Here is a 15221-nt window from a genome sequence, read left to right as displayed (position 1 = left end):
GCCCACCTCTCAATTTTAAATCCATGTAGACATTGAGGGTTCTCGGGAGGGGCCGTGCTAACACCTGCTGCTCTCTGGCAGCAGCACCATGCCCTCCCTTGTTTTAAATGCACTTTAGAACAACACGCAGCAACACTACACATGAGCGGGAGGAGGGAGGTATGGGGTCTTCACACACCCCCGTTCTCTACTAGCCATTGGGGCGGGGGGCTGGGAGGAGGTGTTGGCTGTCCGATTGGCCTCCCTGCTGCTGCAGAGCCTGGGGCGGTCTGCTTGCCTCCACCCCGGGGGAAAGGGTCACATCTCTTGGGTCTGGGTGCCGTTTCCCCCTCTGGGGGCGAGGGTACCTGGACCCGGGGCATAGAGTATGTTTGGGGAGTATGATTGTGTGTACATGTCTATGTATGTCTATCCTTACGTTGGGTGAGTGCTGAGTGTTTGCATATGTGTGCATGAGGGTGGGAAAGCATGTTTATGTCTGTGTGTGCCTGTTTGTCTGTGTCTATATGTCAGGTCGGGTCTTAGACTCCACCTCCTGGGTACTCCCAGGCCCTCCAAGTGTGGAGGCCTATCTCCCCTCACCACACTCCCTGCTGGTAACTGATGCCCTCAGGGGTTGGTGCATTGGTGGTTCTTGGTGTCCGGGGCTGGGCGCTCAGGTATGCACCAGCTCACTCCCGGTGGCTACTTGGCGGGGCCTGGTGCCTATCGCCGGTCAGGCCTCTTCCGGGCAAAGGGGCCCTCGGGCCTCCGGCCTCGGGCCTGCAACTCGGTTCACTCTGGCACAGCTGGCTGCCGGCAGAGCCGGCGGGCACGCCAGTGCAGCCCCTCTGGCTTCTGCTCCGTGGCTACTGGGTGACCCCTCGCCTGGGGATCTCCTCAGCCCTTCCCAGGAGGGTGGCACGGATGCCCCTCCGGTGGTACTCCTTGGGCTCTCGCACTCTGGGGCCTCTGGATGTCTGGAGCCTGGATCTCCTCCATGCCTGCTTCATGCCCTGGGGGACGGGGCTATGGGCCTCCACACCCTCTAGCAGACTGTTACATGGGGAAACCTTTTGTATACAAGCGCGTTGATCCACACAGGTGTGCACACGGGTGTTCACTGTTCGTGAGACATAAACTACACCTTTCTTAGCTGCTACTTCAAAGCACATTGTGCGCTGTCTGTCCTGCGTGCTGCACAACAACTTTCAATATTTAGTATTTACTGCTGTTCACACTTAGCTAGATTAACGTGATGTTGTGTTTAGTATGTTGCTTTGTCTTTGTTTGGTTTTTTTTGCTTGTCTTCTCTTCTTTTTCTCTCAACAGGTGATCCAGGAGATTTTTTTTTTTCTCTTTCTCTTTGTCTTTGTAAGTGCCCTTTCTCACTGTCCCTTTTCCCTTCTGTTTTTCTTTTCCTTCCTCTTTCTTTCTCCCTTTCCTATCCCCCAGTCATGTCTGTCCCATCTGTAACAACTGAAAATAAAATAAATAATAACACCAAAGTTTGATCAAATGGACCAATACGGCAATGCCATGATGATCCATTTGGCAAAATAAATCCATTTGGTATCCTTGTTGGTCTTCAGACAACAATTCTGACGGCTAAAGAACCAAATGGGACAGACAAAAAAAAAAAAAAAAAAAAAAAATATGATATGCAATTTCAAACAAGGTTTTCTAAATATATCTCAATATACAACCTGGGTGCTATTAAGCCACTTTAGCAGGATTCTAACTTTGACTTATGTAAAAAGTCTAAATACTTAAAAAAAAAAACTATCACAGGATGTTGTTTAATTTTTTCCCCACTTTTCACCTAATAAATCTGCAATAGGACGCAGGACTGCATATGAGCTTGAAAGTTGTGGTTTGTACACTAGCTCTTTAAACTTAAATTGTACAATTAAATACTTACGGTAAATATTCTGATTTCATGTACCCTCCCTGCCTGGTCCACCCCATTTTTAAAATCCTGGAAACACCCCTGCTTATCTTATCCTAATTTTCTTTTTGTTAGTGTCCTCATCTCTACTGGCAGGGTGAGAACGTGTGACAACCCCATCTTTTGGCTGCTGGGCTGACGGGTTGTTCTTCTGTTTTGTGTTGCAGGTGCTCGGTGGGTGTGGTCATGTTCTCAGAGATTGTGAACGCCTGGGCTGAGTGTTGCCCTGTGTAAAAGCACACTGCTTGTTGTGACCAGCTCCACCAGCTTTGCGTATTTTTCCCCCTTGGGTTTAAAACCTTAAACAATGATCAAAACCGTTTGAGATAAAACATTTGTTACGGGTTCTTAAGGTCTACATTTCTCAAAAGCATTTAAAAATGCGTCTTACCTTTCATAAAATAACAACAACACCACAACACACACACACACACACACACACACACACACACAAAAAGGAGGCAAACATGTTTTTTGCATAAGTTACCATGGTTTCAACATAGCAACCCTTTTATTAGCAAAGTCATGGAGATTAGTCCACTAAAGTCCCCATCTCATGGAAACAGAGCTGAGGGGAAAGGGGGGGTATGTAACTTTAAACCTTCACAGATCATAATGAGTAACAGTGCACTTGTAACCAAATCAGCTGTGTCTATGCACTGAACACAGATCTACATATGGTCCTACTGTCTGCTACAAGGCCACCATTGGCATCCTCTTTTCAAAGCTTCCCTTTCCTTCATTGTTCAATCGGGAATGTTTGCAGCAGCGCATCGACAAGGTGCACTTTTTGATTCGTGAGAGGAGCTCCTTTTTGGTCTCTTAGAAAAATAAAACTTTGAAAGAGGATGACAAGTTGAGGAATAAAGTCCCTTTGTTTTATATTGCGCGCACACACACACACACACACACACACACACACACACACACATCACTCGTATCACCCATGAAAACCAAACATCAGTTTCCACACAGCTCTCACAGTATGTCAGCATCAGAGTGAATTGGTCTTGCTTGTTTTATACAAGGAGGCAAAATATGTATATATAACAGTGAAGTGGCCAGAATTATTAAAAAAATAAACATAGTATGAACTGAAGGGACTCGAGAAGAGTTAAATGGTGGCATCTAAATAAACAAGTGAACAATAAAGAAAAAACACTGCAACTAAGGCATGCAAGGCATGAGCAACTACAAAAGAGAAAAGAAAATGTGATGCACAGACAAAAAAGAAAAAGCAAAGGCCCCCCTTTTTACATACAAATAAAAATAAGGTAAAAGAAGCACATTTTAAAAATAGAGGAAAAAAATCCCTGGCCATAGACAGTTGTACAAATATTTTACACAAAATGTTTTCTCTACACACCATTTTTAAACTTTCAGAGATGAACATAAGTTAATAAGAGGTTAAAAGTGACATCAGTCCAAGCTTCCTCTACTCCTCTTGAATAAAGTCACTCATTAAACCGGACACCAAGCTGCCTGAACAGGGGGAAAAAAAAAAACAAACCAAAACCTGGTTAGGGGAGAAAATGTGGCAGAAAATATGATGGCCTGTTCACAGACAAAACATGAGACGTCACCTTTTAGAAAAGACCGCAGTCCTTCAGGTTGTTCTTGATGATAACGTCAGTGACGGCATCGAACACAAACTGCACGTTCTTGGTGTCAGTGGCACAGGTGAAATGGGTGTAGATCTCCTTGGTGTCCTTTCTCTTGTTTAGGTCCTCAAACTGGCACTGGACGTATGCTGCGGCCTCCTCGTAGGTGTTGGCGCCTATGAAGTGGGTGGGGATAAAGAGGAAATTGAAATAGAGGAAGAAATGAAATCTAAAACCTGTTCCGTCTTTCCACTGCCATCATAAAAGTTTAAAAAAAATAAAAAAATTAAAAAAAAAATGCATAAAAAACACTTTTAGAGTTATACTTAAAACTATGCATAGATGCACACTTATTGAGTGTCAGTTTGTGTGGTTCAATGTTCAACAGACACCTGTCCTTCTCATCAACTGAATATGACTGTTCCAGCCTGGTGTCACTTTTAGAGATTAGATTATATCTTAAAACTATAAAACTTAATGCCCTGTGAAAGTTGTGCTTTTGCTGACCTCCAGTCATTTCACTCTGCAGTGACGTACAGGTTGAGTGTCAGTGTTGTGTGGTTCAATGTTCAACAGACACCTGTCCTGTGCTCAGTCTCAGATAAACAGGATGCACTACCCGGCCGTGAACCTATGGCCACGAGCTGTGGGTAAACCGAAAGAACGAGATTCCAGCCTGGTGTCAAGCTGCAATTTAGATTAGATTAGATTAGATTAGATGAAACTTTATTAATCCCTTGGGTGGGTTCCTCCGGGAAATTCAGTCTAATTATGCTTTCCAAAAATGCTGCTCCAGTGTCAATTCAGATTTATTGTTGCCCTGGTTTTTCTCCAACCTTCAACCAAGAATATTTATGGATGGATGACTGGATAGATTTATAATTTGACATTTATTCAAATTCAGTCTAAGGGTTTCACCTGACAGGTTTATTGTTGAGAATAACAGAATAGGGCAACAGCATGTTTTGACTTTATTCAAGCAATACCTGACAGGTTATGGAGAATAAATTCCAAAAAGAAGTGCAGATCTCACAAACTCACATTTAATTTTGTTTAAAACATAGAAACAGAGAAGATAAAAGTAGGATCACTCCGAGTTTGACTGCAGCAACATGTCTTGAATAAGTTAGGACAGGGTAACAAAAGGAAAACAAACAAAAACAAAAAAAACCCCCAAAAACCAAACATCTGAATTACAATTTTGCTAACAAGTCAATCACTTTGGTGATTGGGTATTAAAAAAAAGAAAAAAGAAAAACAGGCAGGTCTTAGAGAGAGGTCTTCTAAAAGTCCTGACAACTTTACAAACAAGCGTGGCCCTCAGCTGTACACTGCCTCCATCTGACAGCAGAGCTCCCTGCAGGCAGACAAGTCATCCTTAGACTGGAGAGGACAGCATATGCGCTACCTCTGTTGGACCGCAAGTCCTGCTTAAACAGTTAATCCGGGGGTTCCCGGTGGTTCCCAGGGGTTCCCTGGCACTGGCAGTGTCTCACAAGTCACAATTACAGATAAGTGGGCTGGCAACAGTGTTGCTGACTTGACAAAGGCAGATAAAACTATACAGTGAGTAAAATACCAACAGGTAAGACACAATACTGAAAGTATGATGTGTTTAACTGAAAGTGAAAGTAGCACAGCTGCTGCAGGCAAATCAGCGATTACGTGTGTGAGAGGAAAGACACTGGACACTAGTTTAGTATGAACAGCACTGTTTGTGTGGGGGCTTTAGCTGTTTTGGTCAGTAAAATGGGAGATCTGTTATATTTTAATAAAAGTCTTGCATATTTGAAGAAAAGGAGGAAGGCAAACTGTGTGAGTTAACAGACATCAATATCACAGCTCTATCAATAAAACACAGGAGAACCTGATGGATTATAATCGAATGCTCAATCAGATTAATGTTTAACTGGGTGTTTGTTTTAGTTTTTATTTCAGCTGCAGCCTCAGTGGTGTTTAACATTCTGAGTGTAACACGCGAATATTAAAAACAGAATCCAAATGTGGGCTTAAAGCTACAATAGGTGAAAATTTGATTTAAAGTACAAAGGCAGCCTACAAATATTTATGCTTACGGAACAATAATATTATTAACATTAAATAAATTATTTGCAGAATTTATAAAGACTTTAGTCCCTCATAGTCTCAGTACACGGGCATCTAAGGAATCTTCCAGAAATGACAACAATTATTCGGAGGACTGACTGGTCAGTAGGTGGTGATTTCATACATGTCCATCTCCAGTATGGTTCACAGCATCAGTTACCATGGCAATGTACCCAGTACAGTGGTCTGATGAAGAGCAGGTGTGCTTGAAATGTCATACACTACATGCAATAAGGAAACTGATTGAAATACAGGAAACTCAGTGTTAACACTTAATTTAACTGGATAAGCCAAAGTCCTGCTTCACAGTACAGGCATCTGGTCTCCTGAGTACCCAGACATTTACACACTGTTAGAAGAAGAGGTGAAGCCACACAGTAGTAAACCTTGTCCCAGCTTTTTTGAGACGTGCCTTCAAATTCAAAATAAGCCAGTACATTTCCTCAAATAGCAAGTGTTCTCAGTTTTAAAAGTTCACGAGATTTGAAAATCACTGCATTCTGTTTTCATTCATATTTTACACAGCCCCCTTTAAAAAAATGAAGTTGTGCTTTAAGCTTATAGTTATTACTTAAAATTTCTACTTGGAAAAATTAAGTCAATACTCAAAATGAAAAACATCTGGCTTTATGAATTGAAAAACTTTCGCTTAGTATCCCAGCTGAGTGTGATTTTGTTTTTTAAGTTAATGTGAGTTATCAGTGTGTAAAATAAGGAAGTAAACTGCCACCACAAAGTAATGAGAAGTGTGACACCAATATTACTGAACTGGTTCTAAAAATTCAACCTTTACCAGCAGAAATAAAACACGACAAACCCCACATCTATTTTAGGCACAGAAATGGTCCCTTGAGTGAGTGTACCATATTTTAAAATGTGCTTTCACAATAAATACAACGTGAACCGACGAGCCCCCTAGGGAAGAAAAGGTTAAAACTTATCTTCTACTGAATCTCTGGATCCTTACGTCACATCGATATAAATAGATGATGACAGCATGATGTTACGGATATGTTGTTCTAGTGTAGATTCATATGAAAATCATGGCTATTTAATCTGTATCTGTGAACCTGACAGAAATGCATTGTTTAAACATGAAGCAGCCCACACAGCTCCAGAGCAGAGCAGTGGGATAAAACATCTGTGTCATCTACAGGGCCTGCCACACCTTTGTGCAGCTACAAAACAAGTTAGGCTCTAAAAGCAATAATCACAGGATTCTGACAGTATAAAGGAATCCAAATATGACTTAGTCATATTACACAAAAACAACAACAACAACAGTTTAAATAAGAAGGTTAAATTTTGCTACACATCCTTACAAATCCACGATTAAAAGCCCAAACCCTGCATACATAGTTGGGCTTAATGATTTATATATCCCGCCAACACACAAAGGACATTATTTGCATGTATAGAGCACCAGCTCTGCATGTCAGTGTTTGTTTATTTGACTCACCTGCGTACTCAGGGAAGCAGATTGTAAGGGGGCTCTTTTTGATCTTCTCCTCAAACAAGTCCTTTTTGTTGAGGAAGAGGATGATGGAGGTCTCTGTAAACCACTTGTTGTTGCAGATGGAGTCAAATAGCTTCATGCTCTCGTGCATTCGATTCTGAGCGAGAGGAGAAGTGCACAGTGATTACCGACCAGAGACGTACTAGTGGGCAGAGTGTGCCGGGGCCAGACAGCTCTTACCATTTCCTCGTCCTCAGCCAGCACTAAGTCGTAGTCACTCAAAGCCACGCAGAAGATGATGGCAGTGACGCCCTCAAAACAATGAATCCACTTCTTCCTCTCTGATCTCTGTCCACCTACATCAAACATTCTGAGATCACAGAAAGATATTGTTAAATAAATGCAACTCTCACACACTCACACGGTTTGGGTGGTGACATTTTCACACAAACACACGCAAATCTTTCAGAATGTGTAAAATACTGTGGACAGCTGTCAGAGCTTTTAAAAGACGCTTTTCGGGAAGTTTTCAAGAGTATGAAGCTACTGTGTTCTTGATATTAGGTGACGAGACTACACGCTGGCCAACCAATCGTAGCTTTTCATCTTTCATGAACAAGGCATCAACTACTAGTGGTTGCCTCACATTGGAATAGCAGGGCATTGTCTATCAAAATGCAAACTCCTGAATTGGCTGATTCTGATCCTTGCAATATGCACTCTCTCTTACTTTTTAAATATAGATTTATGCATAAATGTTAGCTGGTGGCTGGGTCTCCATGTGTTTATTTGTGCATCTCAAAACATGACGAACAACACGTTTCAGCTTTTTCTGAAACTATTACAATGCAAAAGAGAGACCTTTGACACCAAATGATTTTATGAGCTATGAAAATGAGCAAAGAGTTGATAGCTATGAGAAAGCCATAAACCCTTTACCTACTACATGTCACATTTTAGTTCTTGGAGGCTCTCCTGTCACAGTATTTGGTCTAAATTGTTTAGTATTAGTGCATCTGAAGTTTTCTATCTTTTTTCAAAGCTATGAGCCCTTTTGGCTTCTAAAGGTTAACAGCCATAAATGAAAATAAAGGCAGGTATATCTGAGTCAGTGTAGATTTTACATGGAGCACCACGAGACACTGCTGTGTTTAAACAAAACTAAAACAATGATGGTGGCTATACTCACTTGAAGTGCAGGTCCTTGAAAGTGAAGTGTGTTTCCACAATACCAGTAGTTTTGACTCTGGTCCTCAGCACATCCTGCTGGGTTGGAACATAAGCACTGTTGGATATCCTGTCCAGGTCATTTAGGTAACTTTGGGAAGAGAAAAATCAACAAGAGAAAGAAAGATTGGCAACAAGCTGAAGCACTGACGCAAGAGCGGGAGTTATTCTTCCAAGGACAGTCCCCTGCTGTTTGAAGTATGCATGTCCGTGCATCCTACTCACTATGCTGCAGAGTCGTTGAGCTGGTACTCTCGGGAGCGGCTGAAGCAGGCTTGAACTCCTCCATCTTTCCACAGCCGCTGGATGACCCCAGCCAGTTCACTGGTCATGAAGCCCTCTTCTGCTGAGCCCGCCAGGACGAACAGCTGCCGCGCGTCATCCTAAAGACACAGAGACACTTAACTGAAAACAGCCTAAAGAAGGTTAACTCATTATCAAATAGAAACAAAGATTTACTAGGTTTGTTTTGCTAATTTTTTTCTATATTTAGAAAGATCACAATTAAGCTATTGTCGTTACTCCTTACCCGAACGGGCCGTGCAAACTAAAGTGATAAATTAATAATTAATTAACTGTGTTTTTCCCGGTCCTTACACCCATTATACTTTACATAAAATTAGATTTCAAAAGGGGCTCCGTGTCTAAACGCCAGAGGCAAAAACCTTGATATTTGTGAGAGCATAAAATCAGAAAAGAAAGGCTTCAGGATTAAACTTGGTCACGATGAGAGAGCCAGGCCAGTCACGCAGACACAATGACTAGCTCTTTTGTTATGCCAAGAGGGGGGGGGGGGGGGGAGAAAGAAGAAACAGATTTGCAAAAAGAAACAGGAGTCTGTTTAAAAAAAAAAATCTGCCAAACAGGATATTAATAAACTAGTCTTGTGAAAACAGAAATAAAACAATGGCCATGAAGTCTCCAGAGAGAGAGAAACAGAAATGTTGCCTGTTTATTATAAATCAGGCTATAATAACTCTGCACACTGGATTTATTACATGGACTTTGCACATCTTCTACTTAAACTCCCCCTTCCCACCCCACTGTCCTGGTCATAATCTTTAAATATTTCTTAATTTCTGTAGATCGTTGGCATATATTCTTATTTTGTGAATTTATATTAATATTTATATAGGGATGTATACATTATACATACTGTAAATATTATATATTCCATTTCTGTACCACAGTTTTGGGGTTTTTTTTGCATCACCACATGAGGACAAATTTCTCCAGAATACCAGATAGGTAATGAGCTATCTGGAGCACGCAAAGACAGTCCTCATCACAGTGAGCTTTAGCTTTAAGAAGACTTTTAAATGTGATATTAAGCACAGACCAGTTTTTTATCCTTTTTTTTTCTAGAAGGTTGTAATGCAAAGAACCCTGCCCATAAGGCAAATGGCTAAGCCGCTGTTACCACAGACAACCTGTGAGGTTGTCTGGATGCTGCGTTTTCTGTCACTTACTGCTCTGGCTTGATCAGCAAAGTCAATCTTCAGGCGTCCCATGGCTCTGATGATGGCAATAATGGACTGGATGGTGTTGCTGTAGACCACAGCCTTGTACTGCTTACACTCCTCCTCTGAGTAGCCTGCTTCATGGATGATCCTGAAACACAAAGAGAGAACATGAGCAGGCGTACCACAGTTAATTCTAATTTCATACAATAAGTACAAACAATGGGATTCAATCTGTTCTTTAAATGCTGGTAAACTGGTTGATAGTTAACATATCAAAATAGATTATAAAATGTATAAATAATGGTCCATTTCATGTTAGAGATTGCTATTAAAATCTGCAACAACGCCAAACAAACAATCAACTGCTTTAGAAATCCAGGAGATACAAGTAAATGCTGCTGCTCATCTGAAGTCAAGTTTGTGTCCACTAGGTAAATGTAGGTCCAACACGCATCCTTGTTCTAGCTCTGTTTTTGGTCTCTCCCAGCTCCTGAGGGAAATGTCTGGCTCATTAGTTGCCTAATACTCCACCATGTTCACCAGCAAAGTGAGCCTGACGGCTGCTTTTTTGTTTTAATAGAAATGACATAATGTGTGAACCAACCTAGTGGAGCAGCCTTCTCAGTTAAACAATGGGCTGAAAGTTGGTACAAAGCTCTGTCAAACTGAGACTTAAAAATGTATAGAGTTATACTTTTACTGATAACTTGTATAATTTGAATGATTAAACATACTTAAGCTCTTATGCCTCTATTTTCTTTATTGTTTATTCTTAGACTATTTTTAGAGTAGTACCGCATCATTTCCAGTTGAAAATAATCCTTATTTATTTTTCGATGAGATATGGATGCAGGCTCTCAGATCACCTTAAACATTGTAGCTCCTCCCCCTTTGAGGACATTTTTCTCTGATTGGCTGCTCCTCACAAACTGATGGTCTAAACGACAGGTATGTGGGGCTTATGTATTCACAGCCAGAGTGGTGTGCTTGAGATGACAATATTAGGAATACCCTCTCTGACATCATACAGAGCCAAGAGCAGAAAAAAATATCTTAAACTGCATGTCTGGAGCAGTCTAAAGCCTGAGCTTCTGGCAGCATATATGACAGATATTAGGTAAAATAATAACAGAACAACTTTAAACTGTTTTTTGAGTAAGCCTCTACTCAATTACTTTTAACTGAATGTTTTTGGGGAAATAAAAATAATTAACTATGGGACAGTCTGGTTAATGACTTGCTGCTTTTTATGTAATTTTTTAAGGTTTTATGTTTAAGTTTATGGTCCAAAAAAGGTTTCTTACATTTCTTTACAGTGCAGAGAAACAAAGGTGTATCATTTAAACTGCACTTATTTTTATAAAAAGAAATCTCAGATATTTAAATCTAGAGTTAAAACATCTTTGCCCTGAAAGAATGGGGAAACAATTTAGAGATCATTTCTTCTATTTCAGATTTGACTGTGTGTGTGTCTCATGTTGTAAAATGAGGATGACACGCCCATTAAAATAGAACATTTTTTGTTGCCTGTGCGGGAAGGAAATGGTTGTGCTCGACATATTGCCTATTCACCACATGGTGTACTTTATACTGTATGTTTAACATTAAAAGAACAAAGAATTCCATCACAAACTAAAATTGAGTGTCATGTGATAATTTCTAATTATCACAGTTGCGTTAGATAATCCATACTCTTAATGCATCATAAGGGAATTCACTGAGATTGGCACTGGTATGCTGCGATTATCCTTTTTAGGGCAGGGATAGCTCAGTAGGTAGAGTGGTGGCCCCATGATCGGAAGGTCGGGGGTTCGATTCCCCTGAACAGCTACCCTGAGGTACCCCTGAGCAAGGTACCGTCCCTACACACTGCTCCCCGGGCGCCCAAAGGCTGACCACTGCTTCACTGAGTGAATGGGTTAAATGCAGAGAGGAATTTCCCCACGGGGATCAATAAAGTACACTTTCTTCTTTCTTTCTTTTTTTTCTTTAATAAAAAATACATCAAGTATCTTAGTGCTTGATGTATTCTAAACTGTATTACTGATTCATTCGTACTTACTTCATCTGTTTAACAATGGTACTCTTCCCAGACTCCCCAGCACCTGAAACACAGAACAAAAATTTGAGAAAATTACAGCAATCGTGTTAATTATTTCAAAACAGAAGCAGGTACGGTGCAAACCTACAAAATTACAGTAAATGCCAACCACTGTGAAATAAACACACGTAGTTTACCTTTAAACACCAAACTGCATGATTCATTTTGAGTATCTGTGCAGCCCTACATTTAAAACACTAAGATAAGTTAATGGTTTATGGTGCCAGACTAGCTTCTGTTAAATGCACTTTTTTTCAAGTTTTAAGTGAGTCCTGCCTGTGGTGTATGAACACCCACAGCGGTGTCTGAGGTCAGATTTAGTTGAGTCACAGAGCGCAATTGGATTAATCAACTGGATCGTCTCGTCAATGAGATTATAGACAGCTTAAACTTCCTTGTGTTAGAAATTTATCCCATACCAGCCTGGCAGGACTCTGAACTGCATCTCCAATGATTTATGTATGACTACAACAGAACGCTATATAAGGCAGTGTGATACCACTACTGCCTTTTAGGTGACACATAACAAAATATAGGAAAAATACAATGCTGTTTCATTTCACATAAAGCTCAACAACTCCATCTGAGATTAAGGCATGTTTTAAGATGAGCACACAACATTTTAATTAGCTTACACCCCCCCCCAGGGAGTTTTAGTTCCCCAGTGGCTGAAGCAATTTGCCACTTCATCATCCCATATGATAAACAGCAACACACAATAGAGCTACCAGTACTGAAAACATCACTTAAATTTAATTTGCAAACACGCTTGCGCCTGACTGAGCTGCTGAAATTGAAGGGATAATAGAAACCAATTATGACAAAAACTGGTGGAGTAAAATGGTTAATGTTTTGCCAGAGAGACGAGATGACAGGGCTAGACCAGGGAACACAAAATCCACACTTATAAAATGCAGATATCTCTGCAGTTTTTCCACCTATGCTGCTTTTTCTGTCATTTATTTGCAAAAATAATGCTACACAAAAATAAGAGTCTCACATTTGCATTTAAGCTGCTTGCAAAAACTCTACAATTAAGACAGTCCTCCCACTCAAAGCAGTGATTGCAAGAGCCTGTCATTTGCTGATTACTGCATTATTGCATACATCCCCAGCGGGGAAGCATTACAGAGCAGCAAACTGCAGTGAGAACATATCAGTCTCCCTCAGAGACGTGAACATTACACCAGATATTCAACGTCACAAAGGTGGATGTAAAACATCTTTGTGTTTAAACAGATTAGCCAGAACATTAGATGATGAATCCACAAACCAAACTCGCATCTCATGCAGGTGGTTGTGGGAATCGTGAGAGGTAAAAGCACCATGAAAATTCAAATAAGGTTTCATCTCAAATGACGCACAGGCTTGACAACGGGACGTACGGGGTTGTGAAGCCATGCTGGAGAATAGCTTGTGCCACATCCCTGCTTGAGCAGAGATTAACTGCGAGACGCATAATAAGACTGCATTTTGAAAAACAGCTTGCAGACTGCATGGCTGTGGCAGGCATCCCATTAGCACGCACTAACCGTTTCTGTCGTGCGTGCATTACTGTCAGCCCGGCTGCATAGGTTGCTATGCAACCTCTACCCCATCTATCCATGCCGAGATAGGCGAGAGTGGTCATGTAATGGGAAGAATGGAGATGTGTGGCATCTTTCCTTAAAACCGTGAAATAATCCTGGAGAAACGTGACATGCGGTTATGTTAACTGGAAGCTTATCTATGGTTTACATCCCATAATTTGAAAGCTGGGCCATATCATTTTTTTAAAGCAGCATTAGTAGTTTAAGTATGCAATTTTCTGAACATATTTGCATGGTAGGCCAACATATTCAAATGGCAGCACTAATGCTTTTTTCCCCCCCATGGACACAGCATTGGGTAATGCAGTTTTGGATGACATAAGAGCAAGTCATACAGCGATACACAAACAGGTATAGATACAGAGGGTTTAAAATGTGTGTACAACGCTTCAGAAGAGCAAACATGTCTCGCAGGAGGGGGGGAGGGGGGGGCGTATTATTCGACACCTGTTGAATAATGGAGTTCGCACATACTTTAAATGCTGTTCCAGCAGATAACAACTTTAACACTGCTCACAAGTGTTCGTTTCAAATATTTGCTGGATTGTAGAGATAACCTATCTAGAGCACGTCTACTTTCTTTTTAATTTACGTCATGAAGAAACAGGAAGGGAGCTAGCTAGCTATTGCACTTTAAACCATATTAAAAGATGTGCTATTAGTCGGAGTCACTAAAGACAGCAACACAGACACTTGTTTACATAAAGTTATTGATGCTTTCTGACGGCTAACAAATCCAAGCTAGCACCGAGACGTTACACTAGCTAAGCAGCTAATTGCTTAGTTAAATTAGCTTACCGACTTACCGCTGGGTATTAGCGGTTTGCTTCTGTGGAAGCAACTAATCAGTGTGCTCTTATCTAGTGTTAGTTAACAGCACAGTTACAACTAGAGTTAATTCAACAAGGGATAAAAGATAGGAACTCCACTAGCTCAAACTTTTTTTTTAGCTAACACCACCGTACCATTCAAATAAAGCCCCGACATTTCCCCACCTTTGCCTCTGTTGCTTCACGGGCTGGGTAAAACTTGAATTTTAGCAGCTACAAAAACTTATTTAAACCTTTATCGGGCTGTTTTTACGCCTGGGCAACGAAAGTCCCACAGAAACACACAGACCCAGTCCCCGTCCCTCCCTCGGTCCGTCCATCTTTCTCTCACCAAGCAGGAGCAGCTTGACCTCCCGGGCAGCCTTTTCTCCGTCGTCTCGCAGATTCCTGTCGATCATCTTGCTCCGCTCCTGCGCCGCCTTGTCGTCCGTGCTCAGCGTACACCCCATCTTTGTCTGCTCCTCTACGGACCTCCGAATAAATACAATAAACGCACACGAAAACACAACTTTTGACTACGACTGCAACGACATGCAAAGGCTACCGAGTTAGCATCCAGTGGGGAGGAGGAGAAGAAGAAGGAGGAGGAGGAGGGGGCAGTCTGTCTAACAGTTAAGACTCAAACACGCCCTAACCTCGCACTAAAGCTCCGGATTTATCAGCCGAGGCTTCTCAGATATCAGTTAAAAAGCAAAGTGTCGCGTTTCTGATATCTTCGTCTTGGGTTTAAATTAGTCGACTGGTCAAGCAGGTGGAGTCAGTCACATTAAAGCAAAACAGACGGCACCATCTGCGGAGCAGTCCGAAAAACGTTCGCTTCCTGTGTTCCGCTCACATACCTGCAAACTGCGCATGCGCGAAACGCAACAAGCTTCTTTTAAAAAGCAGAAAGCTTATTTTTGGGAAGTGACCACTGTGGAA

At 41.3% G+C, this 15221-nt stretch overlaps 1 protein-coding gene across 4 annotated transcripts; it reads right to left on the bottom strand.

Moving 5' to 3' along the window:
- Nucleotides 1-2790: 2790 nt before the first annotated feature.
- On the bottom strand, nucleotides 2791-15144 carry LOC116318291 (guanine nucleotide-binding protein G(i) subunit alpha-1). Of its 4 annotated transcripts, none has more exons than XM_039615296.1 (10): nucleotides 14845-15144; nucleotides 14632-14771; nucleotides 11843-11885; nucleotides 9787-9928; nucleotides 8543-8700; nucleotides 8280-8408; nucleotides 7331-7460; nucleotides 7094-7247; nucleotides 3511-3704; nucleotides 2791-3409 (listed from the first exon to the last, which is right to left on the bottom strand). In XM_039615296.1, the coding sequence occupies exons 1-9, from the start codon at nucleotides 14853-14855 to the stop codon at nucleotides 3514-3516; spliced, it is 1098 nt and encodes a 365-aa protein (XP_039471230.1). In that variant the 5' UTR covers nucleotides 14856-15144; the 3' UTR covers nucleotides 2791-3409; nucleotides 3511-3513. The 4 variants fall into 4 exon arrangements, with proteins under 4 accessions (XP_039471230.1, XP_039471231.1, XP_039471232.1 ...); XM_039615297.1 differs by having other exon boundaries at nucleotides 14632-14763; XM_039615298.1 differs by having other exon boundaries at nucleotides 14936-15144.
- Between the last annotated feature and the right edge of the window lie 77 nt (nucleotides 15145-15221).

The sequence above is a fragment of the Oreochromis aureus genome, linkage group 7 (genome assembly GCF_013358895.1).
Source record: "Oreochromis aureus strain Israel breed Guangdong linkage group 7, ZZ_aureus, whole genome shotgun sequence".
NCBI lineage: Eukaryota > Metazoa > Chordata > Actinopteri > Cichliformes > Cichlidae > Oreochromis > Oreochromis aureus.
This window is presented reverse-complemented; position numbering and strand designations above follow the sequence as displayed.